Source organism: Herpailurus yagouaroundi, unplaced genomic scaffold (genome assembly GCF_014898765.1).
Source record: "Herpailurus yagouaroundi ecotype Mexico unplaced genomic scaffold, PumYag 162, whole genome shotgun sequence".
Taxonomy (NCBI): Eukaryota; Metazoa; Chordata; class Mammalia; order Carnivora; family Felidae; genus Herpailurus; species Herpailurus yagouaroundi.
The window spans coordinates 26,347,970-26,366,311 of record NW_024412403.1 but is presented as its reverse complement, the minus strand read 5'-3'; the positions used below and the strand labels follow the sequence as shown (position 1 = coordinate 26,366,311).

The 18,342-nt window shown below is 35.9% G+C and overlaps 1 protein-coding gene across 3 annotated transcripts in view; it reads right to left on the bottom strand.

The window, feature by feature from the left end:
* Nucleotides 1-4,550: 4,550 nt before the first annotated feature.
* The window catches only part of CUNH21orf91 (chromosome unknown C21orf91 homolog), a 32,233-nt gene continuing 18,441 nt past the window's right edge, over nucleotides 4,551-18,342 (bottom strand). For all 3 annotated transcript variants that reach the window (XM_040484150.1, XM_040484149.1, XM_040484151.1), the window contains exons 3-5: nucleotides 11,507-12,043; nucleotides 10,427-10,489; nucleotides 4,551-9,248 (exon numbers count right to left, since the gene is read on the bottom strand). In XM_040484150.1, coding sequence (XP_040340084.1) covers nucleotides 9,082-9,248; nucleotides 10,427-10,489; nucleotides 11,507-12,043 — 767 coding nt within the window. In that variant the 3' untranslated portion in view covers nucleotides 4,551-9,081. The remainder of the gene's footprint in view (nucleotides 9,249-10,426; nucleotides 10,490-11,506; nucleotides 12,044-18,342) is intronic.

Sequence of the window (18,342 nt, the reverse complement as noted above, 5' to 3'; positions counted from 1 at the left end):
TTCAGTTGCCTCTTTTTCCCTAGAAGAGCCCTTCTCCTTCACGTTGCCTTTTCTTGGCTTTGAAGTTGCAGATCTGAAACTGTGTTTAGCTAGGCCTTGGCTTTCCTCCACACTCTGTATCCCTACTAGCTTCTTCTAAACTGCTTTTTATCTAGGGTAGATACTTCCCACTTCTATGCTGAAGCTTGACACCAACCGACCTAGACAACAGAGTCTTAATCCACTCTTCAAACAAAAATAATTGCTTGAAAATGATTGCTTAAGTCAAAGCTACAGAGTTCATTTTTTCTGCTACACACTATTTGCAGTAACTTTTCAAATTTCTCATTTCCCCCCACGTTTGGAATTTTATCTAGTGGGTAGGGTTTTTGTGAATTTTGTTTTTGAGTCACAATGTTATCTGAGTTTCAGATTCTATTTTCAGCAGTGCTTTCAGCTGAGTTTATAATTGCAAAAATATTCCTACTCTGTATGTATTTACAGCAACAAAATCTGAATGCAAATTGAGAAATTCAATCAATGGCGAGTCATAGACCCCAGTTTCCACCTTTTCTAAACAGTCTGGCAACCTTGCCTCTGGTAGCCAGGATCTCTCTCACGCCTGAGAAAGCAGCTATTTAGCACTTCACCATTTCTCCTGAGCCTCTGACCCCATCATCTTTTTCTTTTCTCTCAGAGAAAACAGAATTGGCCACATAGGGGCTTTTTCAACTTACTCTTCAATGAATCTCCCTCGAACACGTGCATCTGCAGTTTTGTCTTCTCTCCGATGTGAAAGCCTGAGACGATCCTAAACTTCTTCAAAGACAACCTGTTCTAGATATGCTAGCCTGTTCTGCCTCTTCAGTACTCTACTCCTTTGATTATGGCTACTTCTCCATCTGTAGCCTTTCCACTAATCTGTCCTCTTAGTATTTACTCATGATAAAGTACTTCTCAACTTAAAAAGCACAACCACATTCTGACTTCACCTTCATTTATCGTTAAAATTCTTAGAGATCACACCCCAGTTCCACTATGCTACCGCTTTACCCACACTTCAATTCATCGTGCTCTACTTTTTTCTCCCATAGGTCCATTGAAACACTTCTTATTGAATTTTTGGTTGCTAAATCTGATGGACACTTTTCAGTCCTTATTGACTTAAACTTGGTGTGTAATCCTTTTCAGTTGACCAATAAAACCTTATTGGCTTTTGTATCCTTTGGACCCAAAGCCTACGGGGCGTGTTAGAATTCCTGGCACATAAAAGTCTCAGTTTGATGACAAAATTTAAATGGAAAATAGGCAGGAGCCAAGTGGTGAAGGCTTTTAATGCTGAGCTCTGAGGATTCGTTTTGATTACACGAGCAATGATAATCTAGAAAAGACTGCGCAGGGAAGTAGTAGTATTACATCTTGTGGGAAGTAAACTCTGGGGCAGTTGATGGTTTAGAGCAGTGGTTTGCAAAGTGCTCTGTAGACCAGCAGCATCAGCATCACCTGGGAGTTTGTTCGACAAAAATTCATAGGTCCCACCCCTGACCTATTGATTCAGAAGCACTGGAGGTGCAGCCGCATGATGTTATGTTCCATGAAACTCAGAACCAGCATTTTGGAGAAGAAATAGAGACAGAACGAATGTGAGTTATCAAAGTCCTGAAATAGTCATGAAGGTGTGAAAAGTGGGATACGAGGAGAGGTGTATTCAATCACTGGATGAATGCCTTAGGCATTGTTTTGGTAACTGATTTACCTCTAGAGGGCATGCAATCCTAGTGTTGCCTATGAAGTCTCATTCACTCATTCATTCTATAGATGCTTACTGGGCTAAAGGTCATTATTTCCAGGGAGAACACAGGCAAAGCCCTGAGCTAAAATTATGACCAACACTCTTTCTATTAGTTTCTATTTGATCACCTCTTCTTCCAAGATCCTGGTAGATACAAACCGTAAGCACTTTCAGTAATCAGTGGAGGGCAGTGAGAAGTTCTCCAAAGTCACTCCAAGTGCGAACAATGAAAATGTTTAATTGGAAATGACACCCACATTACCAAAAGGTTTACTTTCTCTTCAAAATTTTCCCATCAGATTCAGCTAACCCAGCAGGCAGACCTTGTGGTCCTGAAGGCTTTCAGTTCACTTTTAGAAACGAATGTTGTTAAGATTTCAGAGCAGAACATTGGACATGGACCCAGTGCATGAAGTGAGTAACTGAGTTCTCAGTTGCAAACCAGAGAAAGCAACCACTTCACTTAGGCTGAAAAGGAACTTATTCAATGGGCAGAGATCACGCAAAAGGCTTGGAAACCAGAAGGAACAAAATGTACAAGATTCATGACCAGATTTACACAGAGCAATGGCTACTCAACACCAGATGCCAGGAGCTTACCTGTTGCCCCCACTGGATACTGGATGTAGGATGTTTGTCCTCTTGAGGGACATTGCTGCTCTCAACATGGACCTTTCCTACCCAGTTTCTTTGCTTTGCCAGTCAGAGTGGGGTGTCCCAGATGTAAGAGAGGTTGGGATTAAGTTTTTGCTTCTAGAAGTCAAGGTGGTTTGTGCCATTTGAACACTGGAATGGAATTCAAACGGAGCACGAATGAGAGAGAGAGAGAGAGAGAGAGATCCATTGATATAAACTTATGAGTCATGTGTAATTTAAGATAGTAATGATCTCAGACATGATCTAGATCAGATACCAAAAGTGAAACCTCTTACTAATACTCAGAATCCAATATATAAATGATATAGAAAGGATATTATTCTGATTGCTGCTCTCCCTCTGTTCTGTCCAACACATGCACACCTACTTGCTAGGCTCTAAATTACCTGCAAAGAATTCCAGGCCCTATCATGACATTTAAAGATGACGGAGAACAAATTTTATTAGTTTTAAAATTCCCAAGAAGGCTTGGCAACTGGGCAGGAACAAAGGTTGGAAAAGGGGCACTAAGCTTGCATTCTACCAACTATTTGCTCTAGCTTGGTGAATTCAGGCTTAGAAAAGTTAAGTGATGAATTTCCCTTAACATCACAAAGTAGTTAAAGCTAAAACAAGACAGCAATTTCACTTGTGGTCTCATGCTCTTTCCAGTATTTTCTCCAAACCAGACTCCATTGGTCTTCACTTGCCTCTTCTGGAAAACAAAGTGGTCTGACTTAGACTGTTAGACATTGAAAAGACCTTCAAGGATGATTACTATTCTCTTAGCAACCTGTTAAATGTTTCAGTTCTCAAACATCCCTTGTTTTGTATTCTGCCTCTGATCTTTTTTGTACAACTGTCCTTGTTTCCTAGTTTTAAATTACCACAAAAGCAGGGGCGCCTGGGTGACTCAGTCAGTTGGGTGTCTGACTTTGGCTCGGGTCATGATCTCACACTCTGTGAATTCAAGCCATGCATCGGGCTCTGTCCTGACGGCTCAGAGCCTGGAGCCTGTTTCAGATTCTGTGTCTCCCTCTCTCTCTGCCTCTCCCCTACTCACGCTCTGTCTCTCTCTCTCCTTCAAGAATAAACATTAAAATAAAAAAATTTAAAAATAAATAAATTATCACAAAAGCATATACATTACTTTAAAAATCATTTGTGGGGAAAAATTGTAATTTGTGAATATTTGGATTAATAATGCTAACCACAATTAATGACCTTGAATAATTTCTATTTTAATATTATTTTAAAAGCCAATTTAAAAATATTCACAACAGCTTTATTCATATTAATCCCATACTGGAAACAATTAAAATGTCCATTACAGGTGAATGGATAAACAATTTACAATACATTCATACAATAATAGAATACTGGTCAGAAGAAAAAAAAAAAAGAGGGTACAAATTAGTGATCTTTTTGTTAATATGGAAGAAATTTCAAAGCATCCGGTTGCATGAAAAAAGCCAAAGGCAAATGAGTACAGTACATCCTGTGTAACATTTATGTAAAGTCCTAATATAGCCAAATGCAAATTACAGTGATGGAAGTCAGAACAGTGGAGGGGAAATGGGGAGTTAAGACGACTGGAAAGGGTCACAAAGGTTGATGGTTACACAGTTGTGTACCTTTGCTAAAACTCAAATACCACTCTTAAAACCTGTGTATTTATTGTATGCAAAGTACACTCCAATTTAAAAAGTTGCACAGACACCCAGTAAGCCACAAGAATCTTATTTCCTGTTTCTGGGCTCTTGATACAGAGGGAATATTAACTCTCAAAGAGATTCTCACAAAAAATTAAGATAAATTGCTAGAAGATGATTGTTAAGTATAGACTCCCTAAGCCTGCAAAACAAAACGCTTCATATAGGTCATCCATTTAAGGAAAGAAAAAGAAAGTACACGTAAAAATATCCACTGGGTGGCTCAGTCGGTTAAACCTGACTCTTGATTTTGGCCTAGGTCATGATCTCATGGTTCAATTCATGGGGGATAGAGCCCCGCATTGGGCTCTGCACTGACAGCACGGAGCCTGCTTGGGATTTGCTCTCTCTCTTTCTCTCTCTGCCCCTCCCCTGTTTGCACTCTCTGTCTCTCTCAAAATAAATAAGTATTAAAAAAAATTCACTGAAGCTAACAGATAACAAAATATTTATTTTATTGTTGTAAAATTAAAAATAGACAAGCATATGCAGTTACAGTTCCAAAGCAGAACAATACAAATATATAAATTATTGCAGTTTTAAAAGAAAAAATAGCCAGTAATGTCTGAAACCCTCTTAAAACCAACTTGTTTTTTGCCAGTAGTTTCATTTTCTTTTCCCAAAGACCCTAGCACAATTTTGTAAAATAAATTTCTAACAGCAAAGAGAGATAACTTCAATGATCGTAGTATATGCTACTTTAAAACAAGGTTAACACACACATACGGACTATAAAAGTAGGGATGGCAGCATTTAAACAGAAGTCACTACTGAATACTTTGTAAAGTGCCTCTTTTGGAGGCAGCAGACGGAAATAAACATTCTACACAAGTTTGAAAAAAGAAACACACATTTGCTAAAATTCCCTTTGCTGTGTGTGCAGCTGAGGAAAGTTCAACTAACAATTTAGGGGGGTGGGGAATACTCATCTTCATGATTTTTTTGTTTTACTTTGGTAAGCTTAAAATTGTGTACTAATTCAGTATTACTAAAATGCATTTGTAGGCTGGACTCTTTTTAAACCAAAAAGAATAGGGAAAAGTAGGTTACAAGCTAGGTGCTAAAAAAAATCTAATGCTAGAGACTTGCTATGATTGGTTCATAGCAAGATGACCAAGTTGTGTAATACGTTAGACTAAATTCTATAATAAGGGCAATTAGGAAGGGATGAAGTGAATGGAAGGAAATACTGAGATGTGGGACTTATTCCACAGTACTAGAGCCCTCCTCCAAGGTACCTTTCCTTGTGCTGGAGCTCTATTACCTTATTATTCTGGTAAATAACCTCTTTCCCATGCTACCACCACAAAACTTAACATGGCAAGAATAACCTTTTGAAGATTTTATCTCTCACTGATTCTCACCACAAATTTCCTCCATAGTTATTCCCACCAACCTGAAGTTAATAACACAATTAAAATTAAAATTAAATCAAAAAAATTGTAGAGTACTAAACTTTTTATTAAGTACTTAAAAATACTCAGATATCTTACTTCAGTATAAGCAATATCTGTCAGTAAATCAGAAAAAAAGAAACACTATTAGACCTTTACACTGTCCCATTTGAAAACTTTTATGTCACAATTTTATGGTCACCAACTGAACCTCCTTCTAAGCGATACAAATAATTTATTCTTTAATAGTTCTTACTTAAATTTAGAGCGTATACATTTTAAATTGAATTTTATAACATTAATACAAAACAAAGTAAAAGCAAAACTGGTAAACATTAACACAAATAGATCCTCAAAAATTAATTAAAAAAATCCTAGCAAAAACTGAAAGTCTCAACAGTGTAAATGCCAAGGTAAAAAATATCTAAACGAGAAAATAAAGCACTTTAAACCATTTTCAGTGTTAAACAATGTGGTCAGATGAAAACCCTAGGAAATCTCAAGATGCCTGTCAAGACGCCAATAAAATATATTTTGACTATATTTTTGAAATCACTTCCCAACATGAACTTATTATTTTAAAAATAATTCTCAAGTGTATGTAAAAATGGGCACTTTGTGGTGAATTGCGCATAAATTTGAAAAACTAAGAACATTTCTTTGCTCCAACATTTAAGAACTACATAATGGAATGAAACACTATTTTGCTGTCTGTATCACCTAAGTGATGTCCTAAGTGCATACCTTTTTTTTCTTAAAAAAAAAAAGGAAAGACTAATTTGGATATTAGATGTTAGGGTCAAAGGGTGATAACCTCAAATTAAAATAGATTTTTACCTTAATTAAAAGTCTGAACAAATTTGAAAACTTTAATCTCTAATGTGAACAATCTCGTGTGGTCAAAATCACTTTGGACTTCAAGTTGATTTTTAAAACTCCATCCAATTTGTCTAAAATTATGAAATCTAACATGAAAAAAACAGTTTTATTTCACTCCCCTTAATAATATAAGCTCTGGAAATGTTAGATTGGCCGTCTTCTCCCTTTTGCCATTTTTGAAACTGATGGTATATATGAGATTTTCTTCTAAACTTCCTCAAAAAGTACTAACAACTGTACAGAAGAATAGCCAAGGATGGTAACAATATTTGTAGTATTTCATATTCTCTCAGAACTCAACTCTGTCCCTTCTCCTCCTTTTAGCATATACAGTAACTACATCTTCATTCAATCAAGAAAACTAACAAAGGAATCAAAGTTTACCAAATGGTTGGATAAACTATTGTGCAAAGTCCTTCAAGAAAAATTCTTTCACTACAGTATTCATTCAAATAAAGGACTAATATGAGTACCAGCACCGCAGATTGTTTACAGCATCTTTCCTTTGAAGAGCTTAGGTAGAAATATCTAAATGAAATAAATCGGAATCCTCAGTTAAGACCTTACTTAGTACATGCACAATCCCACCCAATTGTTCCAAACTCATTAGTAAAGCTACATATTTGCCAAAAACAAAGCAAACACTTTTCTTTGGATTAACACTGTTGCATTTAGGACCGCACCATATGGCTCAACCTCTGGAAATAGGCTACTACTGATATCAAATGCAACACATCCCAAACTTTTATGACTGTCCCTAAGTGATCTAAATAGAAGCACAAATGTGTGCAAGCACACTGGCTGGAAACATTCTTGATGAATTATGCCAAAAAAGAGTAAAGTCAAATTTTAAAAATGTGACCTAACAACTAAGCACTTACTAAGGTATTTACTGGCATCATCAGGAAATGTCTTTATTTGACTTGTAAATTTATAAAGATTTTGATATTGCACACGTTCAGTTTAAAGCTTATCAAAACTAAGGCAATGTATCCCCACACTCCCTGGATTTCAAATTCATTTTGGATGCCTCGAAAAACTGAGAAATTCAAAGTATTTTTCAAAAGCTCCCTCTGAAAAGCAGTTATGTCAGACTTAAAAGAAAACAAAATGAAATCAATTGAGATATCAATTAATACTCTCAGGCAAATTTAACACGTTAGTATTACAAAAAATTGTTTTCTACTAGACTGAGGCGTTTCTTTGCTTAGTCAAATACTGTTTGTGTTCAGACTAAACTGACCCAAGCCAGAGCAGGCTGCCAAATTTAAAATAGAAGTCATTCATATCTTTATGCATGAAGCCGCCAAGTTAATGGGCTTTTCTGTAGATTCTTTCAAGCAAAGATTTTACCTCATAAATATATTCTAAGCACCAACACAAAACAGAATTTAGAGCCCATTTTAATTCTGTATTGGTTATAGCTTTTACTATATAACACATTGTTATAAAACTTACCTAGCTGTCTGAGACGACATACTAGTTCAGAATTCTTTGGAAACATCAGAGGTAACTTACAAGAATATCCTTTTAAAATGGGCTTATTTTTTTGAATTAGAGTTTTGCTTTCCTGTGTCAAGCAGTCTTCTCTTTCTCTTTAAGTTCTAAAGTTTAGAAAAACACCTCATAATGCTTTTTTCAGGTCAGTAATATTGACAAGAGAATTTGGACAGTTTAAGGATTCTTGAACCTATGTCTGAAGTAGCACACAGAAGAATTTTTCAGTTTTTTTTTAAAGATAGGACAACAATTTCGCAGCATATTCAATTTGACAGATGTTACACTGGACTTGGAAGTGAGGCGTGACTTACTCTGTCCAAATTCTAACACATCAAAGTCATTAGAATGGAAGTAATAATGAAATATAACAGGCTTTTACTTTTATAGAGACAAGCTGACATATGAAAACTAGATTAGCATTTTCTTTCTGAACAAACTCAGAACTGCTTTTGTTAGAAAAAAATAATGTACTTTTTTTCTTGGATATTTGCTTTAAAAAGTTATTAATTCCTCTTTCCTAAGAGTTATTAGAAGTCAAAACAATTCAACTAGATAGATTTCTACTTCAAAATACATTTATCTTTGGAAAACAATAGTAAAAAGAGTATATTAAGAGAATAAAATGCAGTGATCTGAAATATGAGTGAACGTATTCACACAGGAAAAGTGTAAATATAATATACAGAGGCATTCAAATACACATTTATAAAGAGAATGGAAAGGTACCTAAAATAGCATTTATATATATAAAACTTTCATATTAAAATATTGCTCATAATAAATAAGAGGTGTATTATGAATTCCACTTCCCTCTTAAAAGTTATCTTTAGTAGTTCAGACTAATCTAAGGAGTTTAATTTTCTATTGTTTTGACAGGTGAATTGCATTAAAATGTTTAATCAAGTCACACTGTAACAGTAGTCACATGTGGTAAGTTAGGGAGGGCCATTTAGTAATAATGGGAAGAAAGATTCCCAAAATGAACCAAAATGATTAATCCTAGAAGACTAGAGTGTAACGATCTGCTTTATTTGACAAAGATGTTAAATACTGCCTTCAGCTTTGCAAATTTAAGGACCATAAAAAAATGGGACCAATAACTTTCTTCAACTTCTTTAAAGTTATCATGCCTGGCAGACCAGTACATGGTAGGGGCAGGAGGGCCAAGGAAGGAAATGTTAAGTCTGGTTTAGTTGTTTATGGGTAGGTGTGACTTTGTTCCTGTTCGCCCCACTTGCAGACATGGTAACTTGGAATAGTTCTTGAGGAGCTGTTCGATGGCAACGTGGCGGACGTGGAGCTCTGAGGCCAAAGAATCTTTTTCTTGCACTTGGTGTGTTAACTCTTCAAAAACTTCTGTAAAGATTTAAAAGGTGGATGAATATATAAATAGGTTCATTTATGACTTATGGGACAGGAAGTGACCATTAATACTCAGGTCTGGAAATACCTCTTAAGAGGTTTTGGATTCAGACTACCTACATTTTTGAATTCTTGTTCCTACACTTTTATAAGTCTCAGGCAAGTGACTAAAACTACACGCTTTAATTTCCTCTTATGTATAATCTTGGTATCAATACTAAGCAATTCACAGGGCTACTGTGAGGATTAAATGAGGTCATATTATAAAGTACATTCCACAGAATAAGCACTTGATAAACAGAAGTTGCTATTACTATTATTATTGTTACTATTTTATTATTCTCAGCTGATGTGTGATTAAGACCACTGGCCATGGAGTTAAGGCAGGGGTTATATAATCCTTAATCTGTTACTAACTGAACGCATGATCTTTGTAAGCAACTTAATGTCTCTGAAATGTAATTTCCTCACCAAAATGAAAATCAGTTGTTTAAAAAAAAAAAGGGAACAACAGGGGAATATCAACATTAACTGTTGTTAGTGTTAGCGTTGTATTTGATGATGTTTAAAGAATTACTAGCTATTGTTGTTGTTTTTTTTTAGGTGTGATAATGAGGTTGTGATTACCTTTAAAAGAAATTATCTTTTAGAGAAAATCCTGGAGTATTTGTAGACAAAACAATTTGTCTGGGATCTGTGTCAAATAATCCATGTTGGGCATGGGGTGAAAGGAATGGGTATGAGCAGAGATGAGGGGAAATTAGCTATGCTTTTGATAATAGTTGAAGCTGGTGAAGATGGGTCAAGGGGTTCACTAAACTATTGTCACCACTTTTGTGTTTGACATTGTTTATAATTTAAAAAACTCCACAAAACAGGGCTAATACAACTTTAAGGAACTGTTAGGAAGCACACTCATACAGTGTCTGGCATAATAATATGCTAGGAAGAGATATGGGTTTAGTTGTCTCCATTTTTACTTAAAAAAGAAAAACTTATTTCCCCTTTATTTCATAAAGAAGTCGTTTTCTTAATCTTTTGCTCTGGAAGTTCCAATGGGTTCTAATCCCCTTTCCGAATTTAAATGCAGATAAAGTTAAGAATGTCCTGTCATGAGGGATTTTCTGTATCAAAATTTTCACATGCATAAAACATTGACACTGAGTCTTTACCCTGTATTTCCTGTCGGAGCTTTGCATTCAGTTGCTTTACCTCACCAAGAGTCATCGAATTCACTGAAACATGAAAATATGTGAATTATTACTACAGTAACCTGGAAAAATAAATTGTCTACATCACTAATACAATATTCTATTTAAAAAAATATTCACTTAACTGCCATTATAGTATTCACCCGTCCTCCAGGATTTATTCATTAACTCCTACAGTGTGGAGGATATTTTCAAATTCTAACTACAGCTCACAGCAAGAAACATATTTTACATCACTTCCAGTACACCTCCACCTGAATCAAAAGTTTTGCCAAAGAATACTTGGTAAACTGCTAGAAGCCACTACTCATCAAGCTGATTATGCTTAAGCACTACATAGTTTATGATCCACAGTTGGGAAAACACTAAAGTACTGTGGAAATAGTCTGAAAAACTGATCTATCTCGTTATATAACCTTAGATAACTCATGTGTAGAATTTAGAAGTTGCATTAAAGATACACCAATGTCCCTTCTAGTTCTAAAATCACTTGACTTAAAGTCAATTAGAATTATCTCAGTTTCTGTGAGTTTTTGTGGAAGTAAATGAAAACTGAACGGGTCACTTTTCCCAACTTTAAAATAAGTGCACACATTACCTTTGTCCTTTAGTGAAATGTCAGCTTTTTGCTTTTGAAATGCCACCCCCAGTAGATTAATCTTGTAGCGATGAGCAACGCGACAATGTATGTTAGCCAATGGTTGAAGATGTACTTCTAAACTACATGAACTTCAAACTTCCAATTGTTTGTCAATTCCATTTAGTTTAATACATTTAATTTATTAAATTTATTTATTTTAAATTTATTAAAAAAGATGATGGGACTGAATTCAAATGCTTTAGGACATACTAAGAAGTATTTGAGAGAACTGATGGAGAATTTAAGACACCTCATTTTTGCTAGGGTGAACCTGTCATTTAAATACTCTATAAAATCCATAATTCTAGAACAAAATTCTTGACATATCACATATGTAAAAATGTAAAAAAAAGAAAAGCCAACAAAACTGCAACCTTTACTTTTCTCCCCATTTTACTTACATTCCTCTCTGCTGTAATGTGGATGCTGGGCCTGGACGTTAGCATCTGGATCAGAGATTATTTCTTCTTTTTTCTGTGCCTGGTTGTGACTATGAGGCCACAATACACTACTGTGGCATAAAGTGGCACCTGAATCTTGCAACACCGCAAGCTCAAAGTCTGTATTTTCCCGCTGCTCCAATATTCTTTGTGAACAGTTTGAGAGGCCGCCTGCGCTTGCATCTATCCACTTTGCAGAATACTTTGGTACTTGAGAGTCAAACTGTGGGAGTAACTTTTTATCTGGCTTATGCCTGCAATTTAACAGGTGATGCTGGGTATTTTTAGAACATTCAGAATCTGAATCCAGATCCTTATTTTGTGCATACTGTACAATCCAGTTTATCTTCTTACTCAAAAGAGTTTTAACTTCTTCGTAAGTACTTTTTGAAAGTTTAGATCGGGGACAATCCTGGTTTGCAATCAAATGGTATTTTTCAAAGCAGTCTTTATGGCCCCTTAATGATCTGGTGTGCAAGAGATTAGATTTTGGTACTCCTATAGAGAAAAAAAAAAAAACAAAAGACAACATTTTGTTTTTTTAAAAGCTGCGATAAGAGTATATACAGATCTTAGTAAAACATGGATCTCAGTCATCAGGTTTGTAAATTAGAGGAAAGATGCTAAAGAATATGGGTGTTAATAACATAAAATATGGTCTAATAATTTCTGCTTCAGTTTAACTATATAGTTCAGTAATATTAAATTCTTATGAATAATAAAGCCTTTCCAAGGACTTGATTCATTTTAAACCTTGCTCCAGAGGGAGGTTATTGCATATAATATAAAAAAGTAGTACCAAACTAGCAATTTACATTTACAAAATGTTGGCCTTTATAGTGTAGTGCTTTCTTTGCTAATCCTCCTGAAGTACACACTTGCAAAAATTTCTACTTTAAGGCTCAGTAAGAGAAATGCTTGACAATTTTTTTCTAACAAAAACATAAGTTGATCATGTTCTTAAATTATAGTTATATTTTACTGGGGAAAGGTATACCAGAACCAAAAAAATACACATTAATAAAAGCCTCACAAAGTCAATGAAGTGGGTTTTCTGTCTGTCTATCTATCTATCTTGATTCTATCTAGTAGGCCTCATGCCCAGCATGGAGCCCAATTCAGGGCTTGAACTCATGACCCTGAGATCAAGACCTGAGCTGAGATCAAGAGTTGGACACTCAGGGTCGCCTGGGTGGCTCATTCGGTTAAGCATCTGACTTGATTTCAGCTCAGGTCATGATCTCATGGTTTGTGAGTTCGAGCCCTGTGTTAGGCTCTCTGCTCTCAGCACAGAGCCTGCTTCGGATCCTCTGTCTCCCTGTCTCTACCCCTCCCCGCTTGCTCGCGCACTCTCTCTCTCTCAAATAAATAAGCTTAAAAAAAAAGAAAGAGCTGGACATTTAACTGACTGAGTCACCCAGGTGCCCCTAGATTTATTTTTTTAAGAAAATGAAAGCATCTAAAATGTTTTCACATTTGTTTAGCTTTGTAAAACTTTATCAAGATAATTGTATCCTCTAGATGAAATGCATTACACACAATTTTCACATAGCGATAGATTCTATCTGCTCCAATAACTAGTATAATTCTTCAACAAATCTTCATGATATCCTATAAATAGTAGATATGTTCTTATCACATTTTTCTATGTCCTAACTTTTTAGTAAGCTTAAGTATGCTATTTCAATTGTTTTTTAAAATACAGATTATAGAACACATTTTCAAAGACATAATACATTTCATAATACAGAATACCTTATTACATTTTTATAAACTCAAGCCATATTATTAAAGTCAAACAGCAGTATGTTTATACTGAAAGTGAATAAGGGATGTGGAGCTGAAAATTAATGCCTGCCAGAATTAACCAGTCTAAATCTGCTTAGCTTTGAAAACAGGGTAAGTGGAGTGCCACTCAGGTGGCAGGTTAAAAAAAAAAAAAAAAGTTTTAGCTGACTTATCAGAAAAAATTAAACCCTGCACTCATCCTTTGTTTTAAAAATTGAAGTTGTAACAATTTTATTAACTGAACTGCAAACTTTGGCTAGTAGTAAGATAATGAAATACTTGCACTTTAATGGTATTAAATCAGGTATAAAACGGTATGTAAGTATTAATTTGTTCTAAAATGATGTAACATCAGCCAATAGTGGGACCTGCTGAGTTTGCCAAAACCACTGCTAAATGGGCTATCCGTTGGCTCACAAGTGAGCTATGGGGATCCTGAACAATGATCATGTAAGCATGTGGGAACAGCTGCTCTCACGAAGCAAACTCAAATATCTCAGTGTTGTCTTCCACCAAGTACAAAAACAGACCTGAAATGGAATTTCATACACATTTTATTTATCCCTTTGCTACTTATACTGCAGTTGTGTGTGTATGTTTTTTTTTTTTTGTTTTGTTTTGTTTTTTTTTTTAACCAGTTACTGTCTGATTAGGTCAAATTTCCAGCAAAATTAAGATACTTAAGTGCAAATCTTCAAAGCTCTATTTGATAACACGAGCGTACACCTTCAAGACTGGGTAAATTAACATGAAAAGGAAGTTCACAAATCTTATTAGAATGAAAATATTAAAAGTTTTGTTATTATATATGTTTAAGGCCATAAACAAGACAAAAAAGTAGCTAGTACAAAAGTACAGCCCAAATAAATAGCTCCACTCTGCTGTTTGATTCTAATACTTACTGCACTGGATAAACAGCAGGCAGGCAGAGAACTTGAACTTGCTTACTTTACTAACTCGGGAAGATTTTTCAAGAGCTGCCTTACTCTGCAACCTCCCTTCAGTCTCACTGCCAACAGATGGCTAACCAATCTCCAACGGTCAACTGTCTTCACAGACCACTGCCACAGCTCTAAGCCATGATTTAGTTGAATCTATTAAACATAGCAAATTTTAAGTTTCACTGGTCTCTTATGAAAAGAAATTCTTTAGCATATAAAAAAATGGGTTTAAATTATGCTGCAGAAGTTAATTTTTGCTGTTAAATCTTGTGGGCTTCTGGTATTTATTTAGAAACGTCAAAAACTGTACTGATAAAAGATACAAAATTATATGAAACAATGAATTTCCTGATGTGTCCAGAGCTTCAACAGCAGGCTAATAGATGTCTATTTGAAGGATAACGTGGACTTTTAAAGTTAAAGATTTTTCTTTTCCAATGTTCCTTCTTAGTTATTTGTGCAACATAACTTTTCTTCAAAAATATTTTAATTTTTAAGTTTATTTTTATTTTGATGAGGCGGGCAGAGAGAGAGAGAGAGAGAGAGAGAGAGAGAGAGAGGTGGAGGGGCAGAGAGAGAAGGTGGGAGAGAATCCCAAGCAGGCTCTGCACTGTCAGTACAGAGCCCTATGTGGGGCTTGAACCCATGAACCATGGGATCATGGCCTGAACCAAAATCGAGAGTTGCTTAACTGACTGAGCCACCCCATGTGCCCCAAAATAATTTTTCTTTTAGTTTTTACTTAAATACCCAAATTAATGCTAGGAACCTGGATAAAAACATGATTACATGCATATAAATAATCTTTTGAGATGAAAAGCAAATCAGAGAACAATATTCAATTTACTGTACAAATACACAAATGTAACATAAATTTCTTTCAGATATTCAGGAGTAAAAGTCACCTGTAAATGACATGAGGGGCTCCTGGGTGGCTCAGTTGGTTAAGCGTCTGACTTCAGCTCAGGACATGATCTCATGATTCGTTGAGTTTGAACCCTGCATTGGGCTCTCTGCTGCTAGCACAGAACCTGCTTTGGGTCCTCTGTCCCCTCTCTGCCCCTCCCCTGCTCACGCTCTCTCTCAAAAATGAATAAACATTTTACAAAAGAAAAATAAAACACATGAAAAAAAATGTCATGGGCAAGAAAGAGTTCTGAGTATAGGGAACACTTATACTTAGATGGCCCATAGGCTTCTCAAACACCTACCTCCTGGACGAAATGCTTCTTCCTCTTCTAAGTGCCCAAACCTTAAACCTGATTCTCTTCCTGAGTCTGGCACCACCAACTGCTCAAGAAACCTAGGTGTCCTCCTTGACAGCTCCTCCCCTCACCTATCCCAAATGTTTTGCTGTCCATTTTAAAGGGTTCTTTTCCCCATAAAATCTAGCGGTACAACATCCCAAAATCCTGCTTCACCCGATCACCCCTCTCACTGAACTGTCTGGGTCATTACCATCTCCTGTCTGGTTCTTACCCCAACACGTCTGGGTTAGCTGAGAACACCAGATTTCACAAATGCCTCTTCACTGGCCTTTATCTCCGACTATGAGTAAGTTCTGTGGGAAAGAGCACATGCCTGGCACATGGGGAGTACTCAAGAAAAAGCAGTTAAATGAATAAAGGAAAATTTAAATTATATTAAAACCAAATAAAACAAACTTATTAGCGATTGTCATTCAAGGTCTACTACAATGAACTTTTGCCCATCCTGGGCAAGGGAAGCAGGATATGCAGTTTTGCCAGGCTACTCAGAAGTTAACTGAAGAAAGCCACCTTCAGTGGAATTACTCCTATGTTTAGTTTAATGGACCACTAGTCTGAAGAACTGATGAGTGGCACTGATACACAGATGGCAATCTTGTGGCATCGTTCAATCTGCCAGGCAAAACCATGAACTTCTACTCAACTGTATTAATTTTAACAGAAATTTACATGTAGAGAATATAAAAGGCTATTTTACGTGAACTGTACCTCATTAATACCTTTAATTTCTTTAAGCTCACTAAGTTTTAAAGTTCAATTTGAAAATGTTTGTTTTATAAACATGGTTTAAAATATCCCATGCAGTAGCACAGGAAACAAAACATTCAAAAAGTATAATATACTGATTACTTCATATACTTGAACAAATTACCTTTTAATCTAGAAAAGAATGTGAGTAGCCCACTTAATTTGTATCAGCAATATACGTGCCATTTGATAAACTCTTGAAGTGATTTTGTTTTCTTCACTTCATCAGTTCGAATTATTATAAAAGAAACAACTATTGCTATTATCAGAGATCCCAGTGAGTTTCCCTACTGACTTTTCAATTTTAATTGCATTTACAAGTGTAAACAGCTCTGAGCACCAATTTGTTTCCTTAGCAGCTTTTGAAAAGGAATGAATCTAAATGCAATTAAATGAGTTGATATTTTTGAAGAGCTGAGTTATAAGGAGTTTCCAAACCAGTTCAACAAAAACTATGCTACAACTTCCTCACTAATAAAAATGTTGAAGGCAAACGTAATTGACATCCTAACTATTATGAAAACTTCTTTAAATCATACTTCAAAAAGGTCCATGTAATTTTTTTTTTTTTTTTTGGTCATGAAGTCATTTTTATTAGTGAACCAAGACCTTAATTGGCAACCATGACTGCTTTTTTTTAAGTACTAGCTGCTCTGGAGAGAGGCCATTTAGAATTACATAGGCAGTATATTTCTGTATGAACGGGGGTATTTTAAAAAGTTAAGCTGTTCCTATTCAATAGTTTTTTCTTTTTTATCTTTTCCCACTTTCATCTCTGATTTTGTTATACCATTCTCACATACTTTGAAAACCCTCCCACTAACCCATCTGGCATGCTATCCCCATTTCTATTCTTTAAGTCCCTCTTTAAGATCAATTTACTTTTAAGAAAACTTGATTAAACCCACAGAAGAGCAAAGTCACTCAAAAATATAGACTTTTCTGTCTACCTGCCACGGTTGCCCTTTTAAAATAAGGATATTTCCATGCTTATATTTAATCTGCCTATCGTAGCAACATGTCTCTTTTTCCCTAATAAGATGAGACTCTTAAGTGGCACTAAAAAATAGGAACAAAACCCAAACGCTTAGCAAGTTGTATTACATGTCCCATTATCCTTGGATTAAAAAAAAATTTTTTTTTTAATGTTTATTTTTGGGAGAGAGAGAGAGACAGAGCATGATCATGCAGGGGAGGGGCAGAGAGAGAGAGAGAGGGAGACACAGAATCCAAAGCAGCCTCCTGGCTCTGAGTTGCCAACAATGAGCTCAATGTGGGGCTCAAACTCATCAACTGTGAGATCATGACCTGAGCCGTAGTTGGATGCTTAACCGACTGAGCCACGCAGGCACCCCATCCTTGGATTTCACCTCCAGCCTCTTGAAGACCTTATTTGGGATTTGGTGGTAATGAGGTAAACAAAGCAATCTTTTCTTGATGGCTCACCAGTTGGTCCTGTCAAACAGCACTGTTTCTCAGTGGACTACACTGATGCCACATGGCTTTCTACTTTACACATCCCTGAATCCCGTCATCTGACTTACTCCAATCCTGCCTTACTGGACTCCGTCCATTAGAGTTCATTTGAATTTGATTACTTAACTTCATTTCCCAGTCAAAGGAATGGCTTCATATAATTTGGTGCTCCTTAGGCAGAGCAAACAGAACACAACCAGTCGTTGGATGTAAAGCTGTGAATACACACGTTAGCACATCAGTAGGAGACTGGACAGCTCTAAGAGAGCAAGCTCTTCAAGTTTTACTTCAAACAAAACAGAATTAGACAACTGGCAGTGTTGGTATTCCAAACTGTGGGTTTGTGTGTTCTTTCTTAATATTTAAATAAGGCAAGGAAATTTTAGTTATAAATTTAAGTTCCAGGCTGTTAACATGCTGTGAAGAAATTTGAAACATTTCGCCTTCAAACATGACCAACATTTGTGCAACAATTCGTGTGGTATTGCTTCAGAATCTTTTCTATGCAAGCTCACGTTTTGCCCAGTTTAAAGAGTTTTCCAAGAGTTAAGATGTTTTTCTTTTTATGATGATCTTA